A 23,904-nucleotide genomic window follows, 5' to 3' on the forward strand; every position below is an offset into this window, starting at 1 on the left:
CAAATAAATGTGAATTGAATTGAATTATTTCTCATTTAAAAAGAAGTTTAAACTGTAAACAAATTCAGCCTTTTATGCATGTTCATAAAGAAAGTACTAGCATTTAAAAAAAAAACACACACACATCGCCATGTCCGGGTAGTGAATGTGACTTTTGAGTCATAAGAGTACATACTAGAATTACCTACAGCATCTTTAAGAGACTATGAGAAAAAGATCAATGTTAAAGTTAAAGATTTGATCCACTGAATGCAGAGAGTGTAATTTTTGATTACATCATTAGCTGTTTTTTTCCCAGGGCACTCTGAATAATCCTGACCTCTTCTTAAGTATAACTGGAGAATGAGGGTCCAGAGCCTCCCAAACATGGACAAAAGCTCAGGATCAAATGCTGAGCTCATCCAGCGGGACGAATCAGAGCGAGGGGACGGCACTCTCCCAGACTCTTCACAGAAGTTTCCAAAGAAGCCCAGAGTTCCTGTGGAGGGGTTTCCAGCCGCCTCTCTGCTGTCTGTGTGAACAAGCTCTCCTCTTCTCCTCGGCTGCTAGCAGAAACACAAGGCATCAACCATGGAGGCCATCAAGAAGAAAATGCAGATGTTGAAGCTGGACAAGGAGAACGCCATCGACCGCGCAGAACAGGCTGAGATTGACAAGAAAGGTGCCGAGGACAAATGCAAACAGGTAAACGGATTCACTGAGACTTTCTACACATCCATGTTTCTGTTTCCCGGGAGTCTAACTGTATTCTCTATGAGATGAGATTAGGAAAAGTGTGAGGAGGTGTTGTCTAAGCAATCGTAAATTATTTGTTACAAAATTATTTATTGCCAGAATTTAAAAATAAGAAAAAAGTTTCCCTAGAGTGATCACAGAAATCATATAATTTGAGCTTCCATGTATAATCTGACTTTCTACGTTCTGTATGATGAATGATCAGTAATCATGTGGTTATTGGCATAAACTTCCCTGCAAAAACCAATGATTAATCCCAGTTTATGGTCCAGCATTTGTGATGCGTGGAGCTATTATTAGTCTTGTTCCTTAAGACCCGTCTATCATGACTAACTGAAGTGACCAATGCCAAATATAGAAGTGTAAATATGTGAGTATACTTTATTACAGCCAGTTGATTAAGAGGAGGGCCGACAGTTTCCATCGTTTGATTAAACGCGACACAGAGAACAGCACACATGGGCCCTATTTTAGTAAAAGCCGTTTAAAGAAGGCTTTTCCCATCAACACTGTCATTCTCCATAATGGAAGTGCAGCTGGCTTTTCCATGGGAGAAAAAAAAACATGGGAAACGATTTTGTTGGAGCACGTGCATTACAAACATTATCCATTTAATTTTGAATCAGTGATCTCAAAATATCTCATTTATCAGAATCGGATTGGTTATGTGCTCCAATCATTGATCTAATGCAGTTTTTGTTTGAACAAAGCCTGTAATTTTCCGAAAGCCTGTGTCCCGATGGCACAACTCCTCTATCCCTGTCCCAAGGCCTCTGTTATTGCACCCCTGTTGGTCAGCAGCACACATGCTGTCCTTGAGCTTTTTCTGTCCTGCTCCACCTCCATGAAATTGTTCAACATAATGGGATCAAGGCTCTGTCCCATCCGGAGCCACAGCGTTTGATGCTCCTCATAACTGTGTTCCCGAGCCTGTCCCGCTCCGTCAGACGGGCCGCAGGGAAGGCATCCATCATGAACACATTGTCTCGGTTTATGAGCTGACCAATGGCTCTCTAACTATAAAGCTGTGTCTATTTCTGCAGCGTTATGGGCTGTGTTTCCATAAGCACAAGCCCGAAGTGAGCAATAAATAGAGGCTGGTTTATGAGTGTGTGTGATGAGACGGTTAATGGGCTGTGGTTTGGAGGGTTGAGTGAGTGCCACAGCAGAAACTCTCCACAGCTTCATATTCCCAACCAGACCACCAGTGACCCGTTAATGAGCCGGGGTTTAGGGATCATCATTTATCAATCAGTTCAAGACGGGGGACACTTTACTTGATGAGGAATTATCTTCCAAAATGTGGAGAAACAAGTTTATAAAAGAATAACTTTGAATCAAACTAGGCAAAACACTTTTGACCAGCTCATTTTATTGTTTTTTCAGAAATGGGACCCATAGTTCTAGCTCTACACAGATGTTTTGGGTGTAGGTCAGTCATATTTTGCTGAAAAAAATGGCCCCCATTGGACAATGAATTAATAAAGGGACTAAAAATGCCAAGGTTTTTTGCGCAGGTTTATTGAGCGTGTGTGTGTGTGTGTGTGTGTGTGTGTGTGTGTGTGTGTGTGTGTGTGTGTGTGTGTGTGTGTGTGTGTGTGTGTGTGTGTGTGTGTGTGTGTGTGATGAGTATGTTTAGTGGTCGGGTTAGTCTAAGGGGAGAGAATATACAGTTCGTACAATATAAAAACCATTACGCCTATGTAGAGTCCCCATAAAACATGAAAACCCAACGTGTGTGTGTGTGTGTGTGTGTGTGTGTGTGTGTGTGTGTGTGTGTAGCTGGAAGAGGAGCTCTTGGCCCTGCAGAAGAAGCTGAAGGGTGTGGAGGACGAGTTGGACAAATACTCAGAGTCACTGAAGGACGCTCAGGAGAAACTCGAGCAGGCCGAGAAGAAGGCCGCAGACGTGAGTGACACACACACACACAATCATCATCACACATCACATATGTCTCTCATCCAACCCGGGTGCAATTACACACTGTCTTTAAAAAGAATAGCTACACACTGACGCCTCGTTAGAAGGCTAAATATTTCACATGAATCCCACAAATGCAAATTCAGGTCATATTTCACCACATAATTAAAAGAAAAAGAAAAAAATATATATATATTATGAAGCCCATAGTATTTTAGAACCATTACGGATCACATATGTGACCCTGGACCACAAAACCAGTCACAAGTAGCATGGGTATATTTGTGGCAATAGCCATTGAATGGGTCAAAATTATCAGCCAAAAATCATTAGGATACTAAGTAAAGATCATGTTCCATGAAGATATTTTGTAAATTTCCAAACGTAAATAGGCTAGATGATAGCCTATATATCAGATTATATATCTCAATCTCAAAATCTCAATTTCAAAAAATTTACCTTTATGACTGGTTTTGTGGTCCAGATTCACATATATATGTTGATAATTATACTTATGTATCTCAATGATTCGCACACAATATGAAAAATCTTAATTGTCTCAAAAACAGGCCGGTGTTCAAAAACCATAACATCTAGACTACAGCTCGTAATATGTTCGTCTTGGCGCGCGCCCTCGTGTGGTGGCCGTCAGCACAGCGCACGCGCAGCTCAGAGCTCGAGCTGTCAATCATCCTGTCAGCAGCTGCTCTGGAGAAGGAGTCGAGCTGGATCATATTCTCCAAACACTTCATAAACACTGTCAGCACCTCGCAGAGATGCCGTGCGTGCTGAGCTTCACCAAACACCAGTTTTTGCTTATGGATACATTTTCTATGTACTTTTAAAACTGAGTGAATTAAGTAATGACAGAATGAGACTCACAGCAGCAGTAAAGGGTTAACAGCTGTCATGTTTTCAAAGCTTAACACTCAAACTAAAAGAGTGAAGGTGAATTCATATTAAATCTCAATATCCAGTAGGCTACTCTTCATAATGATGACCAAAATAAAAGTTACTTTCAAAGTATACAGTATACAGAAGGCTACATGGCAGTGCAATTCCTATTCTGTACCACATCTGATACATTTTTGTTCAGGTATAAACTATATTGCTAGGTTATATATTGTTTTTGCAAGTCAGACCCGTTATCAGGGAGCCCATCCTGCTCTAGCAGTACAATACATGTACTTATGACAATTATTAACTAGTTACATCTGAAAAACAAGTCACGTGTTCATGAGTTAAAAGACTTTGGCAACCACAGTAGATGTTTTTAATCCGGAGACTTTTATAAAATATATCTTTGCCTTGAGTTCTTCTATTAAAACATGAGGTGTTTAAGTGTGTGTCAGGAACTCTCAACTCTGTGTGTATTGTACTGTAATCGCACCATTCGTGGCCAAAAAAGGAAAGAAATCAGAGGAATGCAGTGATTTGTTTACAGTGAAGTGACGTCAGGACTTCCAGTGCTTCTGTTCAGAGTTCATTGAATGGATCGGTCTGAGGACAGCTTGACTGAGATATCCTGCTTTATGGTTTTAATTCGCTTTAAATTCATTTGATTTGACACAATGATGAAGATCAAATGCACAGTTTGAGTACATGAGATTTAGACAGCAGGTGACCAAGAATGCAGTAGAAACAGTAGTCTATGAGTTAATTTAAGTATATGTATTCATAAACCTCGCTATGGCATAATTTTACTTTCTTTTAACAAAATGTCCTAATTTCACAAGTTTTACATTGAGTCGTTGTATCTCTTGCTTCTAAACAGGCAACAGAGCCAGAAATACAGAGTTGCAAACAATCAGTAAATATGAATGATCCAAACTCTTACAGGCTTACAAATTGAGTGGTTAAAGTCACAATGAAATGGAAGTAGAAACCTTTAAAGGGGTGGTATAATGCCCTTTTCACAAGATGTAAAATAAGTCTCTGGTGTCCCCAGAGTGTGTATATGAAGTTTTAGCTCAAAATACCCCACAGATATTTTTATATAGCATGTTAAAATTGTCACTTTTTGAGGTTGAGCAAAAATGCTCAATTTTCGTGTCTGTCCCTTTAAATGCAAATGAGCTGCTAATCCCGGCACAGAGGGCGGAGCTTCGATTACCTCCACACACAAACATGCACTGACAATTTCAAACTCTTATAGCCTTTTATGTTCAAACCGGAGTCAGACAATGATAGAAAGACTGAAGAAGAAGTGACAACACGTAGAAGCAACAGGACATTTCAGGATGGTTAGATGATGAATTTATATAGCTTATCTTCTAGTCATTGATAAGCATATTCTATCATGATAATCTATAAATCGTGCTCCCGGGGGTGGGGTTTATGTAAATAATAGGGTTGGTGATGTCATTAACTTGGGAGGAATGTGGTGTAGTCACTACCAGCCGTTTGTTAGACCCTAAAAAACAATTTCTTTAAAAGAATATATATCCCTTTGCCTTGAACGTTGAGCGTTGTAACTTTGCAGATGTTGTTTATGCTCAAACCGCAACATTACACACTAACTAAAATTAGAAAAGTGAAATCGTAATCAACCACCCCTTTAAAGAAGACTGCCCTGCTGTGAGCTACAAGGTTGTTCATCGATAGTATTTGCTTCTGTTGAAGCCGTCAGTCAATTATTTCAGCTTATTTTTAAAATAATCACGTTTACCAGTGGTATTCCTCATGAAAAACTACATTACTTATGATGCTGCACAGAAAATACCACCAATCAGAGTGTCGAAACAAGCAAAGGCAAAAGATCTCGTTAGCTCCGCCCACTCCCATGAAGCTCTGCAAATGATGAGCCGATCTCCTTATGCTCTGAAAATACTGAAATATTTGAATATATATATGCATATTTTGCATAAAACTTAACATGTTGTTATATATATATATATATATATATATATATATATATATATATATATATATATATATATATAATCAATGTTTTTAAATGGGTAGATTTTATTTCTCTATTATTTTTTATTTGATTATGCTGTTCGCAATGCTTCATGGGATTGTAGTTTATTCAATCACTAAAGCCATTCAGTTCAGTCTTGTACCTCTTTAATTTTATAGTCTTAAAAATAGTTTATCGCAAAATCACAAAATCACATCGCTTTGCTTCAGAAGGCCTTTATTAACCCCTGGAGTCGTACAGATTACTTTTATGATGGATGAATTTTCTTTTTTTGGGCTTCAAAAACTCCATTCAATTCCATTATAAAGCTGGAAAGAGCCAGGATATTTTTTAATATACCTACGATTGTGTACAGCTAAAAGAAGAAACTCATTGTCATCCTCATTTATATAGCGCTTTTAACAATGATATCATATACACCCAGGATGGTTTGCGGGTGAGTAAATCATGGGTTAATTTTATTTTTTTTTGCTGAGGAGAATCCCTGGATCTGACAGGAAGGGACTTTTTTATTGCAACAACAATAGGGGAATTCAGAGTCATCCAAAACACTTGAATCTATAAGAAATTAAGATCTTTCTGCATGGTGTATCAAAAAATCAATCATATATTTAATACATCAAGTAGCCTGTCCTTTTCAACAGCTGAGATGTCTTAACAGCTTTACAATTGTTCTGTATTGAAGTCAGAGAGTCATAAAAAAAACTTTAAGTCAGTCGAAAATAGTACCATTTGGTACATACATTTTGTTTTATGTAGCCTATGATATTTATCAAATAAAATATGAATTTTAATTATATTATCCATTTCCAATAAACCGGTATCACAATCCACAAACAAAAGCATTATATCAGTTATAGTGACAAATTTGTGAAACACCTCAAAAATAAACATAAACTAAAAATATTTTGTGTTTCTTCGACTTTGTTAGGAATTACATAATTATTCGTATCTGACCACAGATTCTGAAAAAAGGGAATGAAAATCCTGTTTCCATTTCATCAACGCCTTAGAAGGTGAAAGACTTTTTTCTTTAGTTGGTTATGACAGGGAGGGTGTGCTGATCACCTGAGAGCTGCGCGCGCATCTGTTGCACCGGGCGTCAATCCGCTTACAGTGTCTCCCCGACTCGTCGGCGATTTGTTTCGCTCTGAGCTAAACTTTACCACTTCTGGATAAAAACACCGGAGGAAGAACTAAAACAAGCCGTGGTGAGCATGAACGCGTGATTATCGACCGGGATAGAGCGGTCTCGCTGCTGTCCTGCCCGTGTCTCGGTGTTGAGAGCAGTGTCGGCGGACATGGCCTCGGTCACCTCGATAGAGGCCGTGAAGAGGAAGATCCAGGGCCTCCAGCACCAGGCGGATGATGCCGAGGACCGGGCAGAAACACTGCAGAGAGAGCTGGACCTGGAGCGGCAGGGCAGGGAGAGAGTGAGCGAGATACACACACACACACACACACACACACACACACACACACACACACACACACACACACACACACACACACACACACACACACACACACACACACACACACACTGATCATATCTTCATACACACCGGCCTGCTGTTCACCTCAAAGCCTGTTCACTGCAGTGTCAGTGCAAGAGCAATAACAGTCTGCTCTGCTGTTTGTAAGAAGGGGCCTTTAAGGGGATTTCATGCTGGGGTCCGGGGCCACAAGGGACTTACAGGGGAAAAGTCTGTTAAAAAAAAACCTGTACAAATAAATACAGGTAAAATAAATTATGGAAATGAATTAGTTTTAAAAAAATTTGATTGTACTAAAAAAGATGAGTAAATTAATAATCTATTGAATTGATTATTCTAAATAAATAACAATTTTGACTATAAATAAACTAAATTAGATTAAGTAAAAACTGCATTACTATATTTGATTGGCTTAATATAATTTTAGATTAAAAATTTTCTGTGTATAAATTGGGTGTTTGTAAAAGATGCATGCCTTTTCCATGTTAGGATGAGGGTCCCTCACATGAAGATGCTCATATTTGGGGCTCTGTGGCATCTAAAAGATTGAAAACCCCTGTTGTAAGATCTAGATGACCGCAATATCTTTATTAAAAGCTCATATTAGATGCGGATGGCAAACGTAAAACCGATGTTCTTCAATGTAGTGTCATTGATTGTATGCTCCAATTTTCTTAAACCAAATCAAAACATTAATTTCAGTTTATAAACAAATTATCCAGATGTCAGTATCCATTTAGGTGGAACAAACAGTGAAGGAAACAATATCAGCAAAATAAGTTTGTGCTTGAGGTTGAACAGATGAACTTGAGCTAATGCGCGGGACAGGATTAGAGTTCATATAGAGGCCAGGTGTGACGCACAGACTCAAATCATCTCACATCAAACCTTAGCTCTTTCTATGACATGGACCTATGGAGATGTGAAACAAGTGGTCAGTTAAAACAAGGGATTATGCAGTTTTCGTCTTCCTCCTGAAGGTGGACGCTTGAGTTCATCTGACCCAGAACAGGATAATCCTCTTGTGTTCTTGTCATCCGGTAAGAAAAGTGGTGGTGGTTTACATCAGGATAGACAGCAAATAGACCTTAACCAGGGTAGCGCCATATTTCATTTCTGACATGAGTGAAAACAAGGGACAGACATACAGTGCATTCAGTACTGTTGTTCAGCTGATGACACGACTTAACAGAAAGAAAAAAAGTTTCAGTGACAAAATCTGAGTAAAAGTTGTGAAAATGACATGATCTAGCACCTTTATTCAGTGTGCCTCATTGTAAAGACTGTACGTCTATTCCTCAGTCTCGTTTTCATCCGTGTTAAATTCAGTATGGCGTCTAACCTGACTAAAGTCTACCAGGGTCTGAAATTAACAGGGGCTTGGGGCAAAATTGCCACCAAAATTTATAAAAATGCCTCCAAAAACCAAGACATGGTGCAAAAAAGTTTCCATGCAAGCTCTTGTTTTTGCAGTATCCACACGAGCAAGAGTTCCGTTTTCAAGAATATCAGCGTGTTTGTAAATGTGATCTTAATTTTATACAACAATTTAACAAACAATAAGTTAATAGGCAATTAGATGGTCAAATTAGACTCAACTTAGTCTGTTTTTGCTTTATTTTGCCAACAAGAATAGATCCTAACATTAGAATCATTGCGTGTCTCAGAACAATGCGATTTCAGTTTCGTTACTGAATGAATCAACGTTTATGAATGAATCGTTCTAGCGAATGACTCGGCGACTCAGTCAGTTGAATCTGTCGCTTTGAACCAATCACTTGAGTGAATGATTCAATGACTAACTTATTAAGATAATGATTTGCCGCCACCTACTGGTGGTTTTAGTATCATTTCATTTTAGCTGAGGGACAAAGATTGAATGCTGTTTTTGTTTTCAGTCGTGATTGTAACAATAGTTCTGGTTAAATAAATAGAATGTGTTTATAAATAGACTATTATGAGCGAAATATGAGATAACATTTGTAAATATAACAGAGATACAGTAACAGCAGCCGCATTGCATACAGTGTTTTTGTCTTTTTTTCCTCCTTTGTTAAAAATGAACAAAAATCCATTATTAAGAAAATGCATAAAAGTCAGTTTTGGTTGTGTTTTGGCTCTGACCAGCTCTAAAATATAAATCATTATTCTATGTTTATCAAAGTGTATTTGGGTATTGTAATAATGAGTAATCTGACAGTAGTACGATATTGAATTGCCTAGAAAGTGAAGATAAAGTTACATGTGCACAAATTACGGCTAGTTACATGAAATAATGTTGATGTTGGTAACGTCAAATTTGGAACCTGAGTTTAATAGCAATAGTTTTCAGTGTGTGGCTGATTTGACTGAGCTATAGGGTCAGTAACATTATTTACAGCAGAACATTTGCTTTTCCAGTAGGCAAGAACAAAAGCGGCAGATATGTTGCTTAGATGTTTTATTTTTGTATTTTCACCTGGATTTTGCAATAAAAATAGCTATAGATGGCGGGCATGGCTCACAAAAGAATTAGGCCACCTTTGTACTGAGCACTGTTGTTTTGCTAGCACAACTATTGTTGTAAGGATTTATTAGAAGGATGACATCAGATGGCCCTTTTTGAGTAGTGGTAAATACAGCTACAGGCATGTTGCTTTTCTGCATTCTTTAAAATTATGAACAGATCAAGCATTTATTCATGTTCAGTGCATGCTTTATTTAGTGATGTGATCCAGTGTTCCCACATTTGAGATAGTAATTGCAGTGTTAGCAGTTAGCTATTAAAGAATTGGACAAACAGTTGACAGTGATCTCAACCCTCTTTACCTAGTGAACTTTGCATTTTTAAAGTTTAACTTTCAAATCCAGCAATCCATGTATTCAGAGAGAATGTTACTGTCTCTGATGGGAAAACCTGCTTCTTTCAGCCACAAAAAAAAAATTGGGTTGGGAATCATAACAATTCATAGAGAATGCATGATGATCAAATGTATAGCTTAAATGCAATAAAAGACACTTTGGATAAAAGCATCTTGTATTTAAATGTATTGTGTATATATGTTACAATTCTGATCCCTTAACGGTTCAATCAATGTAGTGATTTTGAGAGAAATATTTTGAAAAACAATGTTTGCCCTCAGTAGCCTGCGGCCAAGTAATGATGTCATTTTAGATTTCAACAGAAAAGACTCATTCAACAAAATCTTAAATCCCCCTGTAGTCAATAACTGTTTCCCTGAAAAAAATTCTTCATGGCTAGAATGTAACTGGACACCCTTGCCTCATTTAGTATATGTGGTTCTATGAATATTCAAATGAGCCCCGCCTCCACTCACTCACAGCAGCTCAGAGATCCACTCGTTGACGGACACAGGTTGATCTGATTGGTTACAAGGTCGCTTTTAACGTCAGAAACACCAGCGATTTCAAACCGTGTTTTTGAGACTGTCACTGTCGTTTTAAGGAGAAAATACTCAGTAATGTGGATCAAGTGTGTCGCGCATGTGCTGTAAAGTGAAGCTAAACCATTTGATCGACCCCTGGTGGCTCTCTGCAGTATAGCTCATAAACTCCGCCCTCTCCATGTGATCGAATTGGACGTGAGACAAACCCAAAAAATCTAATTACACTTCAAATAATTATTTTTAATAATTATTATATTTCTGTCCTTTTAGGTAGTTCTTAGTTATTTGATGCTATAAAATGGGGTGTGAGTTGATGATTGACTGCTGTGTTAGCGAATGAGTGTGCAGGAGTGTGAGTGTGGGCGGGACCTTGATACCATTAGGGCTGGGCGGTATGACGGTATATATCGTTACCGCGGTAGAAAATGTCAACCATAACTGTTTTTTTTGTGTATACCGTGACATGTAAATAAGTGGGCGTGGTTAACTCGCGTGAGACTGAGACAATGAGATTTGTCAAAGAAACATGGAGAAAGCAGATCAAGAGGATCCACAAAGGAATTACGTTTTCTAAAGGGTTGTTGTTAACGTGATATTTTCGGGGGAAAATGAGCAGCAGTCAACAAGCAGAGCAGCACCCATAGGCTACAGTTTAGAGTAGTGCACGTTCGCAACGGGGAAAGCATGAAGCTTACTTGACAACATCAGTTAATATATCAAAATCGTAACGAATAGAAATAACCTTAAATAATGTATAGTTTTCTGCATCTTTCCGTCTCTTATGTATAGTTACTTTTTAAACATGAAAATCGCATTCAGCATGACACGCAAGCGGTTGCCGTGGTAATGAACAACCTAGTTGTTAAAGCGAATGTATAATTCAAAATCTTCTGCTCCTATGCTACTACGGTGAGCGATCTTCGTCTTCACCTTGCTGTCGTGCTGGGTTTGTATAGAGGTTATGCGCATGCTCCAAATCTTTTTCTCCTTGTTTAGTGTATTTCTGTAGCAGAATTACAGCGCCACATACTGTTCTGGCATGTATACCACATCGGTTTCAGTCGGTTTCAGTGGTTTCGTGTGTACGCATATATTTCTTGAGACGGCGCCGTGTTTACGGAAAATAAATTAGTACGAGGGAAAAAAAAAGATTGGATAGGGTCAGAGGGTACCACAACTTTCAAAAGGAAAATTTAACTGCAGTAGCCACCGTTCAACCTGAAGAGGGAAGCACTCAGACGTTTTTACACCATATATTGTAGAAGTAAAACACTTTAAACCCAAATGTCAAAAAATATAGTCGAATCAATGAACAGCATTTATGAAGCTCCATTCTTACAGATCATTAACTAAAAAAAGTTGTTTTAGTGTTTAGTTACCCTTTAAAAAGTATTCCTGTGAGTCTGATACTCTGCAAATCAGGTGATTATAGCTGTAAGTGTTTTGGCTGAAAGTCATTAATGCCCTCTTAAGATGGCCGCTCGAACACGCAATGAGCAATCCAGTCATTTATACAGATCAGTGCGTGAAACACTAACAGCCTACTTCTTAGGAAACAACAATACAAAAATGATATATGGTTGGAGTCATAATAATGTTACACTTAATTTTACATTAATCAAAAGATTTTCACGTCACATGTCGCCATCACCTTATCCAAACAGTTGATGGCGAACCCCATTTGTCCAGCATATGTTGCATTGAGTGGTGTTGCTGTGCTGGCAGGCGGAGGCTGAGGTGGCGTCCCTGAACAGGCGTATCCAGCTGGTGGAGGAGGAGTTAGATCGAGCCCAGGAGAGACTCGCCACTGCGCTGCAGAAGCTGGAGGAGGCAGAGAAAGCTGCCGATGAGAGCGAGAGGTGTGTCCTTCTCACATTCATTTCCTATTATCACTGGAGAGCTGCTTTGTTAAAAGCGCTGTATAAATGAAGGGGACTTGACTCCACACCTTAACTACACATCTGGGCTTTGTTCACAGCCGCAGTGTTTTTTATGTATTTGACTCGCATCCATTGTTGTAATATAAACAAAATTAGACAGCAAGATTCAAGCCAGATTTGTAGATGGTTTCAATTAGTTTTTTGGTAATTTGAGATCCAAGTGGTTTGGAAAATGTATGCATGTTTTTTTTTTTGTATATATACTTTGAGTTTCAAGACAATAATTACAACAAAGCAAAATAAAAGACAAAAACATGTTAAATCATAAAACCCACAAAAAAATTTTTACTGAAAATTAATGCTGGAAATTAGATTCAGTCTAGGTCAGATAATAAAACATGGATGATGCATGTGTTTCCACAATACTTGCTACTCTTAGGTTTCTTGGTAATGCATACAGTCAGTACTAAATATCTTATGCATTGTGTGAACAAAGGCTTGGAGAACCATGAGGAAATACCTCAGTCCTGTTTAGTCTGTTCTAGAGCCCGACCGATATGGATTTTTGGGGGCCGATGCCGATACCGATATTAGGGAGTAAAAAAAGCCCGATACCGATATATCGGCCGATATTATTTATGTGTATATTATAATACAGTAGCAATATTATTTATGTGTATTATAGTACAGTATACCAGTCAAAAGTTTGGACACTTTCCTATTGGTGTGTACAAACTTTTGATGGGTACTTTACACAGTAGCTATAAACAGAATAAATATATTTTATAAACACGTTTTGCAATGATCACTCAAATGTGGTAATCATACACTTGTGTGACAGATATGTAATGGAGGCAGGGGGAATGATAGAATGAGAATTATACAGCTGAGCTGTAACCAAACAAGTTTGCATTGCATGTTATATTATATTATATTATATTCTAAATACTGTTGCATAATCTTCACTAACGACGACTTTGTCTTTTAATTTAGTCATAACTTGTATCAATAAATATATAAAAAGTGTCACTGACAAAACCTTATTATCTTCTATTTTTACTCTTAATTCCTCTAATCTCTACCAGTGGAGGAAGAACTCAGATCTTTTTACTAAAGTAAAATGAATAATATCATAATGAAAACGTTTTTAATTACATATGTACAGTACTTTTATACTATTTTAAATAATTAGTAAGCAAAATGTACTAAACGTGAAACTAGGCTACTCTTAATGCAAAATGGCCCTATATAAAGTGTTATAATTATATACATTTTTGGAATATTGCTTGATGTTGTAACGTAGCGTTATCAGGCAGAATGAGCTTTAACACTGTGTCTACACCGGACGCGGCCGTTACTGCTCGCGTCGCAACAGCTGTTTACCCTAGACAAAGCAGAATCAGTTTACTGTCGGAGATCGCTCGCGCCACGCATTTTAATCAATGTTTCATCAACCAATTGCCTTAATAAATAAGAAGAAGGCCTAAATATAGCAGACAATATAATCAGGACTTCTCAGCTGCGCGCTTGCAATAGTCACAAGCTCACACAATACGTGACAGAGGCTTGTAGCAGAGAAATCAATTCTGTGAATTACACTGTGCAAATCACAAGTAGGCTACTACCCACCGGATGAAGAAGGGTTGGCTCTCAGTCTCCACAGGCTACATAAAATATTCATTTTATTTTATTTTATTTTATATTTCGTGTTTGCATTTATGAGGAAAAACAATGTTACAGACGCGGCAGTTCAGCACTACGGACGTGAGCGCTCTGAAAGCGGCACTAATGCTTTGAAACTTTCACATAGACATCAAACAGAAAGCACAAAACCTTTCGTTTCAAAGTGAATTTCGTTTTGTATTAATTGTATCTTAATTTTAATCAATGTTTCATCAGCCATTTGCCTGGATTTAATTTATAAGAAGTAAATTTAGCAGACGATAGATAATCTCGACACGGAGGCGCTTGCGGGTGAACTGGAGCTCGTCTCATGAACCGAAACTCAGCGTATAGACCTGAGAATTGAAATATATCTATATTGAAATGTCTACTTTTAAACAGAACAATTCAAAACGAAAGACAGACAGACTCATGTAATCGTATGAAATGTGCATTTCTCTCTGGCGCGCGCTCACTGAAGATCGCGCTCACTGAAGATCGCGAGTCAGCATCGTCAACTTCATCTTTGGCTGACACTAACTGAAAACACTTGTTTATTAATAAACAATTAAAATGTCTCCTTGCTATATTTGTTGTATTCATAATCATTATTTTTGCCAGTTCTTGTGACAGCTTTTAGGTGCTTTATTGGCAGCGCCACCCTTACATGAATCACCGTACCCGCATTTTTTAAAATATTCATTTATCGGCCATTATAAATGCCGATACCGATAGTTAGGAAAATGCCTAAAATCGGCCGATAATATCGGCCCGCTGATATATCGGTCGGGCTCTAGTCTGTTCATGGCATTGCCTAAATGTAATGCTGACCCTGTGCTTTTCTCTGACAGAGGAATGAAGGTGATAGAGAACAGAGCAACGAAAGATGAGGAGAAGATGGAGATCCAGGAGATGCAGCTGAAGGAGGCCAAACACATCGCCGAGGAGGCGGACCGCAAATATGAGGAGGTGTGCGTGGCACAATGTTAAATGGCAGCTGTTCACAAGTGAATTTATTGCCTGCTGAATTTTGATTCGCTGCTGGTGGCCATTTATGGCCATTATGTGTCTGAGTTCATATAGTATTTTTGTTTTTGTTTTAGTGCAGAAGATGTGTCATTATACCTTAACTTGAATTATTGTTTATTGGGGATTGACTTCCTTCTTCTTAACTTGACTTTACAGATCTTTGATATTTGCTATTTGACTGTAATAAATGAATAGCTGTAAAATCGTGTGTATTGGTATGTTTGTTTGAGTGCAGGTGGCGCGTAAACTGGTGATTCTTGAGGGTGAGCTCGAGCGCTCTGAGGAGCGAGCTGAAGTGGCTGAGGCGTAAGTACAACTCTTGCGTTGAGATTGGACTATTGCATTGTTATAAAACATCATTAAATAAAAACATCAGTAACCTTGTAAGTTAACAGTGGTGTTTGTAGTCATTGATATTTCTGATACAATTTGTTTTTTACTAGCACTAACATGATAACATGAACAGGTTTAATCTGCTTTTGTTGAACTGCTCCTTAAATTCCTTGCTAGAATACAGTGTGAACAAAAATGTGTGGAACATATATGTGTATATGTTCACACATTATGATGGTAACAAAACTTAAGTGCATTATAAATGTATTTGCATGAATAACTGAGTTTGATATGCATGTCTGTGGTCCCTGTAACAAATGACAAAGCTGCATCCAGCTAAATTATATTATCATTCAGTTGTCATTTTGAGTTGACTTGACAGAACTGGTCTCTGTCTGAACTGGAAGGTAAAATGCTCCAGGATTTCCAGTCTTCAGCGGCTGAAAATGCTCTATAATAAGTAACAGAAGAGCTCTCAGGGTCATTGAACAATAGCTAGGTTTCTGATTATCCTTTCTCCCCGTTTTCCAAATGCATGCTCCGTTGTTCCTCATTCCGTGTCTCCCCCATTACCCCCTCCCCCCCACTGGCCTGTTGTGGACTAACCCAGTCGAGTCAGGCAGCTGGAGGAGGAACTTAGACTCATGGACCAGAATATGAAATCCATGATGGCCGGAGAGGAAGAGGTACTGCTGAGAGACTGCACAAATCCAGGCAGTTTTGCCTAACGCCGGCTTCTTTATACTTGTCCTCTCTTTCTGAGATCTGTGACCTCCTCTGCTGCTCAGCTCTGCTTTATCCCTGTGCCAATGAAATGCATCTTTTGCAAAAAGTAAAGGGGCCTCAACTAGAACCTTGGGGAATGCCACACTTTAATTTCTGCCTTTGTGTAACAAATAGCTTGGAAAAAAATTGCTTTTTCATTATTTGAATAAACATATTAAAGTAGCTTGTTTTGACCTCTCAAAACGGTCATTATATTCTACATTACATGGTCATCTTTTTCTATAAATAGTGGTTTGTGAGCAACGTTCAGGACTGTGAATGGTCCATTGATTGTTCCACTGAGGTTGGGGTCTCTTTAGCTAAAATGGCTGCCTTTCCTTTTTTCTCAAAGTGCTGTCTCTCTCCTCTCCTTTTCCCTTTCTTTTCCTGCATCTCTTGCTGTTGTATAGCAAATCTGGTGACCTTGAGGAAGAATTGAAAAATGTCACCAACAATTTGAAGTCCCTGGAGGCCCAGGCTGAGAAGGTAGGCAGAGCACTCGCAGCATTTGTCAGCGTTAAAGGTCCAAATGCCCTATTGTTCACTCTGTATTTGTGGTTGTAGTGTGGTTCTTCACACAACATGTTATTGTATCACATATGTAATTTGTCTGAATTTTGAACCAAACTTAAAATGAGATTCCCCTTGTTAAAGCAGCATTTTATAGAGAGTAAGATAAGCCAATGAAGTGAACTCTTTTTAATCAGTTCTGTTGGTCAAGTATAATATCTTTCTCACGGTCTCCATAGACTTCACTGCCATCTCTCTTGCCTAAGCTATGCATTGTTCTTCTTATGATTTCAGATGCAAAATATATATAGCCTTTGAAGAATTTTAAAATATTGACTGCAGCATTAATTTTTTTTAAATTATTATTATTCCCCAGTACTCTACAAAGGAAGACAAATATGAAGAGGAAATCAGAGTACTCACTGACAAACTCAAAGAGGTGTGTATTCCTTTCACTATATTGAAATTACACTGCTCCGTCCCTACGTGTGCATATTTCAAATAAAAGCACTGTTCATACACAATGCTAAGCACATGGTTTTCAGCAGTTTTTGGACTTCGGCTGCTCTGAAATCCAGACATAGACAGCTCATTATTAAGTCATAATCTTCCCTACTTTCTTCCTACTATGGTTGGGATTAGGTTTCTGACCAATCAGGTTGCAGTCTCCCCAGTTTTTGAACCAATCAGAAGCAGTATAGTCAAAATTCGGCACAACACCAGTCTCAACTGTGTAGTGCTGGTGAACTTGCTCTGGGCTGGTGCGTTTCTATCCAGTGATAAACACAATGCAAGCCACTCTGAATTCGACACCGTTATATGGTTGTCTTCCTCCAAAATGTGTTTATTGCGTTTCATTGGGATGATCCTCTGAGACGCAAGTCATTTTTATATATGAAAATGATTTTATACAGTGGACTTCCCCTAATTCTCTTAGTGATGTTTAGTGCCAGTTTATCTGGAAGTAACGATTTTGTTCCCTTTGACTCTGGATGGAAAAACCAGCTACTGGCAGCTCCTTTGAAGGCATCTTGAGTAAAACAGCTCTATATTTAACAAAGCACATACAAAACACCTGAACTGGAAGCCATGTGACCTGTTTAGGATACTTACAGAAAAAAGAAAAACAGAAAAGTTATATATATATATATATATATATATATTATACATAACAGACAAGTTTGTTTCGCATAACCCCCATAGCACTGTTGTTCATGCAATATTGTGATCATTTTGTCCAAATCGGCTATTGGAAAGATAACCATAGTAAAATGTCTTTTGCCCAAAAGTTCATGAGAATGTTGATTTTTCTTTCTCTAGGCTGAAACGCGTGCAGAGTTTGCTGAGAGGTCTGTGGCAAAGCTTGAGAAGACCATTGATGATTTAGAAGGTACATCTTCAAGAGTTATTGCCTGTAAACAGTGTACTAATGACAGAATAACAGCAATGCTTGGACAATGTGTGTATTAGCAGTTTTGATGACTCACTCTTCATAACATGCCATTCCAATTATAACTTCCCTTCCATGTTTTGTCAACCATAATTAGTAATAGGAAAATGGGAAAAACTGTTTGGCATGAACAGAATGAGCTGGTTGTATACTAACATAGCTTGAAACGGTGAAGGCGTTGTGTGTGTTGGTTTCGGCAGATGGATCTGGTGTCGTTTTGATGTACTGAAACTGCATGTCATCTGTTTTTTGGTGAGGTGACTGACACCTTAGATGTTCAGTGAATGAGTAGCCGACACGCGAGAGCATGTATCGTGGGTTTTGCGGATGGAGTTTCATTTCAGAATGACTGATCAAGATGACTGAGTGAGGATTGCTGTGACAAAGTTTTCTAACCAAGATCTCACACTGTTGTAGTTGAAACTGGCCTCTGTGGTTCTTCATCTGACGGCATTATTTTTGTCTTTTTCTGCTCATTGTGTGGTTCTGTCCTGTGTGTGTTCTCTGGGATGATGCACAGATGAGGTGTACGCTCAGAAACTCAAGGGTAAAGCGCTCAGCGAGGAGCTGGATCTGGCTCTAAACGACATGACTACCCTCTAAACACGACTTCATCTTATCCTTCTCCTCTACAGTTTTCCCCTCTGTGGCTTCATTGTCCATTTGGCTAGTTGTGTTTTGTTTTCTTCTTCTCCATGTGACTTTGAAACGGACATGGGTCTGATTCGATGGAGCTCAGGCTGCAGCTCAAGTCTTTCTCTCCTGATTTTGTCATGATCTGTAATGGAAAGGTCAACAGTGTGCGTTGTTCTCTCAGGACTGTCCGTTTAGAGGTCATTGATAAGCCTGATGTTTAGTATCTATCACAGTGTTGACTCTTCCACTGCAGCGTCTGTGTCGTATGTGCTGCTTTACTTTATCCTGCTGCTGAAATAAATGTCCTAAATGTCTTCTTTCAGTTTCCTTCTTTTTCTTGAGATTTATTTGTTTGAATGATCACAGATTTATCATCTGTTTTATTTGTGTGAGTAAATAATTCAGGTAGTGGTGAAGAATTTTGATGCATCATGGGTTACACTTCATTTTGATGGTCCACTTTAGACATTCAGCTAACTATAAGTTACTTTGCAAGTAAATGTCAACTAATTAGTAGACTGTCAGGTTAGGTGTTAGTAGAATAAGTCGACATGTAGTTGAAAAGTATAATGTCTGTTGAGGAGCATCACAATAAAGTGTTAGCTTTAACCCTCTGGTGCTCTTCGTGTTACTGTCAGTCAAAAATGACCAAAAAAATAATTTCAATGAAATTATTGTACTATATTTTAGTTTGATGCTGTTTTTTTATTTAATATTTCATATTTTTAGGGGATTTGATAGTACTAGATTATAGTTATACTTCATTTATTCACTTTTTGAGCATGGACCTGAAAAAGAAATGTCCAACTTAAACGGTAAATCATAAATCTTGAATGCTTTGGATGACAGACTTCAGTTTGGTGTTTTATAAGACGACACTTGGCAGATTATTGCTGAAGTGAAAAAAGATTTAAGAAGTTTTCTGTAAAAAGTTATAAAATTTTACATTTATAGTTATGAAAAAAATGCACAAAAATACCTTTAAATTTTTTTTAATATGAAAGGTATATATTTTGCTAAATGTTTTACTCTTAAACTGAGAAAATCAAAGCAACACATCTAAACAAGCTGTGTTCCAATTTTGAGGTCGATATTTAAAAAAAAATTGTTTGTGTGCAGTACCAAACATGTCCAATATATGAAATTTGTCTCCCATTTATTTCCAATGCGCTCATTTCTGACCGCGAACAATACAAGTGCGAATTTTTTTCAGGACCGTTCAATCATTTCGAGCCATGTCCATGATTTTTTTAAAAATTGTATTTTTATTATTGATTAGCAAGTGCAAAAACCTTTACCAAGTTTTGTACCAATACCATGATGTAAAAAAAAAAAAAATATTCGGCCATCACCTGAGGGTTAAAAAGTCAGTCTACTAATACTGTAATGAGAGTTATTTGGGATATAGATGCAAATTAACTTGCAGTTAGTAGAATGTCTAGACTAGAGTGTTACTGAATAAGTGCTTAAGAACAGACAATGTGGACAGCACTCAGAACACTGACAATAATATATATTTCTAAATGTCTTTAGGACCATAAATATCCCTATTAAGAAATCGCCGTCACAATTCCGGGTTCATGGTTACTTAAAAAATATGGCCATTAGACAACAAACTCCTAAGTGTCCTAATGCTAAGACAGACATTACTAACACAACTTATGTAAACTAATCAAATAGGCTTTTGATAAACTGTATTTGTATAATAATAACAACATCGGTAAAAAAGGGATAGTTCACCCAAAAATATAAATTCTATCATTAATTACTCGCCTTCATGGCGTTCCAAACCCGTAAGACATCACATAAACATTTAAAAGTAAAGCAATTGTGTCTCCTCAGAAAATTTGGACAAACCGCTCAATTCATATGGATTAGTTTTACGATCTCTCTATTAACTTGGTAACTTATGACTAATAAAAAGGGGTAGTTGCGTTGCTGTCAATGGAGGGACAGAAATCACTCAGATTTTATTAAAAAGATCTTCATTTGTGTTTCGAAGATGAACGAAGGTCTTACGGGTTTGAAACGACATGAGGGTGAGTCATTAATGACAGAGTTTTCATTTGTGGGTGAAGATCTTTAAAGATCTTCTAAAGCCTGTATCTTTCACTGTATTTTTACTCGACACACAAAAGGTTAACACTTTGAGAATGGTCATAGGCTTAGTCTTCTCTGTCCATTCTTAATTTTAATTTTTTTTGCCATTTTAAACATCAATGTCATTATCGGAAGAAATCTATTTAATTTGACACAAACATGTTTAGGTTTAGAACAGTAGCAACAGTTCAACATAGCTGAACTATGGCCAGAAAAGGCTGGTTGGATATGAACCGTGATCCGCTTGGCAAGTGTGTGTTGGAGCTGAGCGCAGTGTTTTGTGCAGAAACTGTCGGGCGAGTGTGTTTGAGTCCTCATCTGTGTTGTGTGTGTGCACTCCTGTATCAGGCAGAGCAGGGATTGGATGCAAACCTATTGAAGGGCATTCCCTCGCATGAAGAAGGTCAAAAGTGAACTTGGAGCCACTCAAAGCTTAATGACACATGTTCTTCTGTGCGGTGTTTCATATTAATCACAATGAACAATAAGGTGACAATAAAACATGTACAAAAATAAAAGTGTGGCGAACACCGTGCAAAAGCAGGTTCCTCTGAAACATCATGAACGTCCACTCTCGGGTCTGCATTACTCTGGTGACGTCACCTGATCAGCGGGATCCTCTTCAAACCGTTGTTCTGCAATAACTAAAAAACTGACCGGTAAAGAATATCCATTCATATTAATTTCAGCTTGCAAAGAATTCGAAACTTAAACTTCAGTTTCAAATCTAGAAGATTGAAATAATAAAATGCCTGATGTCATTGTTCTCTTGAATGTGCTGTATTTACACAGCTTCAGGTGTTCTAGAAACTCAAGTACATTTTGGTTTATTGCATAAGAATACTGAATGGAAACATTAAGATGTGAATAACACTCACTTGAGGTGAAACATCTTATTTGCTGAGTGTTCATAAATTCCAAAGAAAATACATGTGCTTCGAGATCATGCGACCTGAAGTCGTAAGTGAAAGCTGGTTTGGCAGAAGAACGAAAACTTTACAAACTCATAAAAGGTTCTGATAAATGGAGAATGGAAACCGCAACCGAAAGATACTGTAATCAATGGTGGTTTTATCGTAAATATGAACTCCAGGGACAGTTGTATATTACAGGTTTAGTTGCAATTCTTTACAGTGTGTTTTCTTAGAAAATGATCAACTGTTCCTCTGATTTTTATGGTTCCTATATCATAATTGTCAAGATTTGATTACCTGCTGATTTTATGTGATACTTTTGCATTCTCATTAGGTTGTGTAGCAAGGCTGTCTCACCAAGTGTGTTTTTGTTCTCACATCACCAGAGAAACTAGCCCAGGCCAAAGAGGAGAACCTGAACATGCACCAAGTGCTTGACCAGACCCTTCTAGAGCTCAACAATTTATAAAGACGAAGTGATGCAGATCTGTGCTTTCATCAGGCAATGTCTTATAGTCACACACTTGCTTTTTTCTTTACAATGTCTTGTACTAGTAGCAAAGCCAGCAGTACTTTAAACAAATCATTTACTTGGATTTTTAATATTTGTAATAAATTCATTGCGACTGTCTAATTTGGTTTGATTTATTCTAGACATCATGTTTACTACAAATGTTGTTTCCTCCAAAGTCAACTTTTTGACCTCAACTGAAAAATGCTGTAATTCACCTCTTTGGACCATACCAACTATTTAAAAGACAGTTTTTGCACTTTTGAGGTTACTTTTTAAGCTTTTACATTGATTTGTACCAAAATGCTGATGCTGATTAATCCAAAAATTAAATTGTGCTGATGTACCCTTGCTTGTACAGGCCTAAATGAATTAAAATGTTGTGAAAAAGCATTAGTCATAATGATATAAAATTGGGCCTGTATGACATGGCTTATGTTTTGGACTATAATAACTACTGCAAATGTTTGCAAACTGTCTTTTGTCGATTTGGCAGATCTGACCAAATCTGTGAAGCGTCCTGTAACAGCACACTGAATAACACACGCTAATCTAGGTGATGATCATAATACTAGTGCTGGGGTTGCATGATGGGAATGATGTCACTTTATGTGAAATAATGCAATGGATTGGATTAATTGTGGGAAATTATTTTGTACATGGTTTAAAAGAGTCTCATTGTTTATACTCATCTAATGCAAATCACTATATAGGAAATCCTACAAAAATCTATGGAATTATTTGGTATATCAAAGGGATATAGTTTAAGAAACAACTTCTGGGTCATTCAATGTAAAACGAATTATTCTTACACACCTTTTTAAATGATTCCTTCAATTTTAAGAAGCCTCACCCATTTATGTATCCTATGCAATTGTTTGAGCTGTTTGATTAAAATGATTAAAGTAATGAAAATGTAACTTTGCCTTTTGATGATCTTTTACATGCCAATGTTTTTATAGAGAACTCATCCTCTTAAGAAGCCTGACACAGAGTGGTGACCGATTAAAAGACTGAATTAGAACACAGTTGATGGAGCGATTAGTGAATGTGCTTGCCATAGTAAGTGTTTATGCACTGCTTTAGTGAGGAAAACAGATTTACACTTAATAAACAGACTGTTGTGCCTTTGCTTTCATATTTTTTGTCATTTTAGTGTACGAGAACCCCTTTAAACCCTCAATACTAAATAACCATGGAAAGTCAGCAGTTGCTGGAACTCAGACCTCCATTTCAGTTTTTATTTTGAATAAATTTGCAAATCTGTTTTTTGCTTCGACATTATGGGCTATGGTGTGTATATTGATGTGAAGTAAAATGAAGGCATTTTAACATAAGGCTGCAACATCAAATGTGAAAAATAAAGAGGTCTAAATACTTTCTAAATGCTGTGAACATTTTAGCTAGGTGCAGCCATGATGAATAATCTGTGTTTTTGATAACTATTACATTTGACAGACACGTTTATCCAAGGCAACCTGCATTGCGTTTAAGGTTTAGCCTACAATTAGCGATCCATGTTAATCAAACCTGTGACCTTGGCATTGGTAACACCATGCTCTACTGTTGCATTATTGATAACAGGACTCCAGAGAATCTTTCTGAACTCCAGACTTGATATGGATATGTAACAAAAGAAAAGGGACTAAATGAG

The 23,904-nt window shown here is 37.7% G+C and overlaps 1 protein-coding gene across 8 annotated transcripts; it reads left to right on the plus strand.

Moving 5' to 3' along the window:
• The first annotated feature begins 399 nt into the window (after positions 1-399).
• On the plus strand, positions 400-23,170 carry tpm2 (tropomyosin 2 (beta)). Of its 8 annotated transcripts, none has more exons than XM_077243328.1 (9): positions 400-684; positions 2,518-2,643; positions 12,186-12,319; positions 14,854-14,971; positions 15,267-15,337; positions 16,540-16,615; positions 17,016-17,078; positions 17,960-18,029; positions 18,610-19,039. In XM_077243328.1, the coding sequence occupies exons 1-9, from the start codon at positions 571-573 to the stop codon at positions 18,690-18,692; spliced, it is 855 nt and encodes a 284-aa protein (XP_077099443.1). In that variant the 5' UTR covers positions 400-570; the 3' UTR covers positions 18,693-19,039. The 8 variants fall into 8 exon arrangements, with proteins under 8 accessions (XP_077099443.1, XP_077099444.1, XP_077099446.1 ...); XM_077243329.1 differs by lacking the exons at positions 16,540-16,615; positions 18,610-19,039 and adding exons at positions 15,975-16,050; positions 22,126-23,170 and having other exon boundaries at positions 412-684; XM_077243331.1 differs by lacking the exon at positions 18,610-19,039 and adding an exon at positions 22,126-23,170 and having other exon boundaries at positions 412-684.
• Positions 23,171-23,904: the final 734 nt, after the last annotated feature.

Source organism: Siphateles boraxobius, unplaced genomic scaffold (genome assembly GCF_051911475.1).
Source record: "Siphateles boraxobius isolate OS27281-9 unplaced genomic scaffold, OSU_SipBor_1 25, whole genome shotgun sequence".
In the NCBI taxonomy this organism is placed as follows: domain Eukaryota; kingdom Metazoa; phylum Chordata; class Actinopteri; order Cypriniformes; family Leuciscidae; genus Siphateles; species Siphateles boraxobius.

Bases quoted from the DNA above. Each gene is read 5' to 3' on its own strand.
- tpm2 (XM_077243328.1), top strand. From the start codon at position 571: ATGGAGGCCATCAAGAAGAAAATGCAGATGTTGAAGCTGGACAAGGAG. The intron at 2,644-12,185 runs GTGAGTGACACA...CTGTGCTGGCAG, and splicing joins CCGAGAAGAAGGCCGCAGAC to GCGGAGGCTGAGGTGGCGTC. The intron at 18,030-18,609 runs GTACATCTTCAA...GATGATGCACAG, and splicing joins GACCATTGATGATTTAGAAG to ATGAGGTGTACGCTCAGAAA.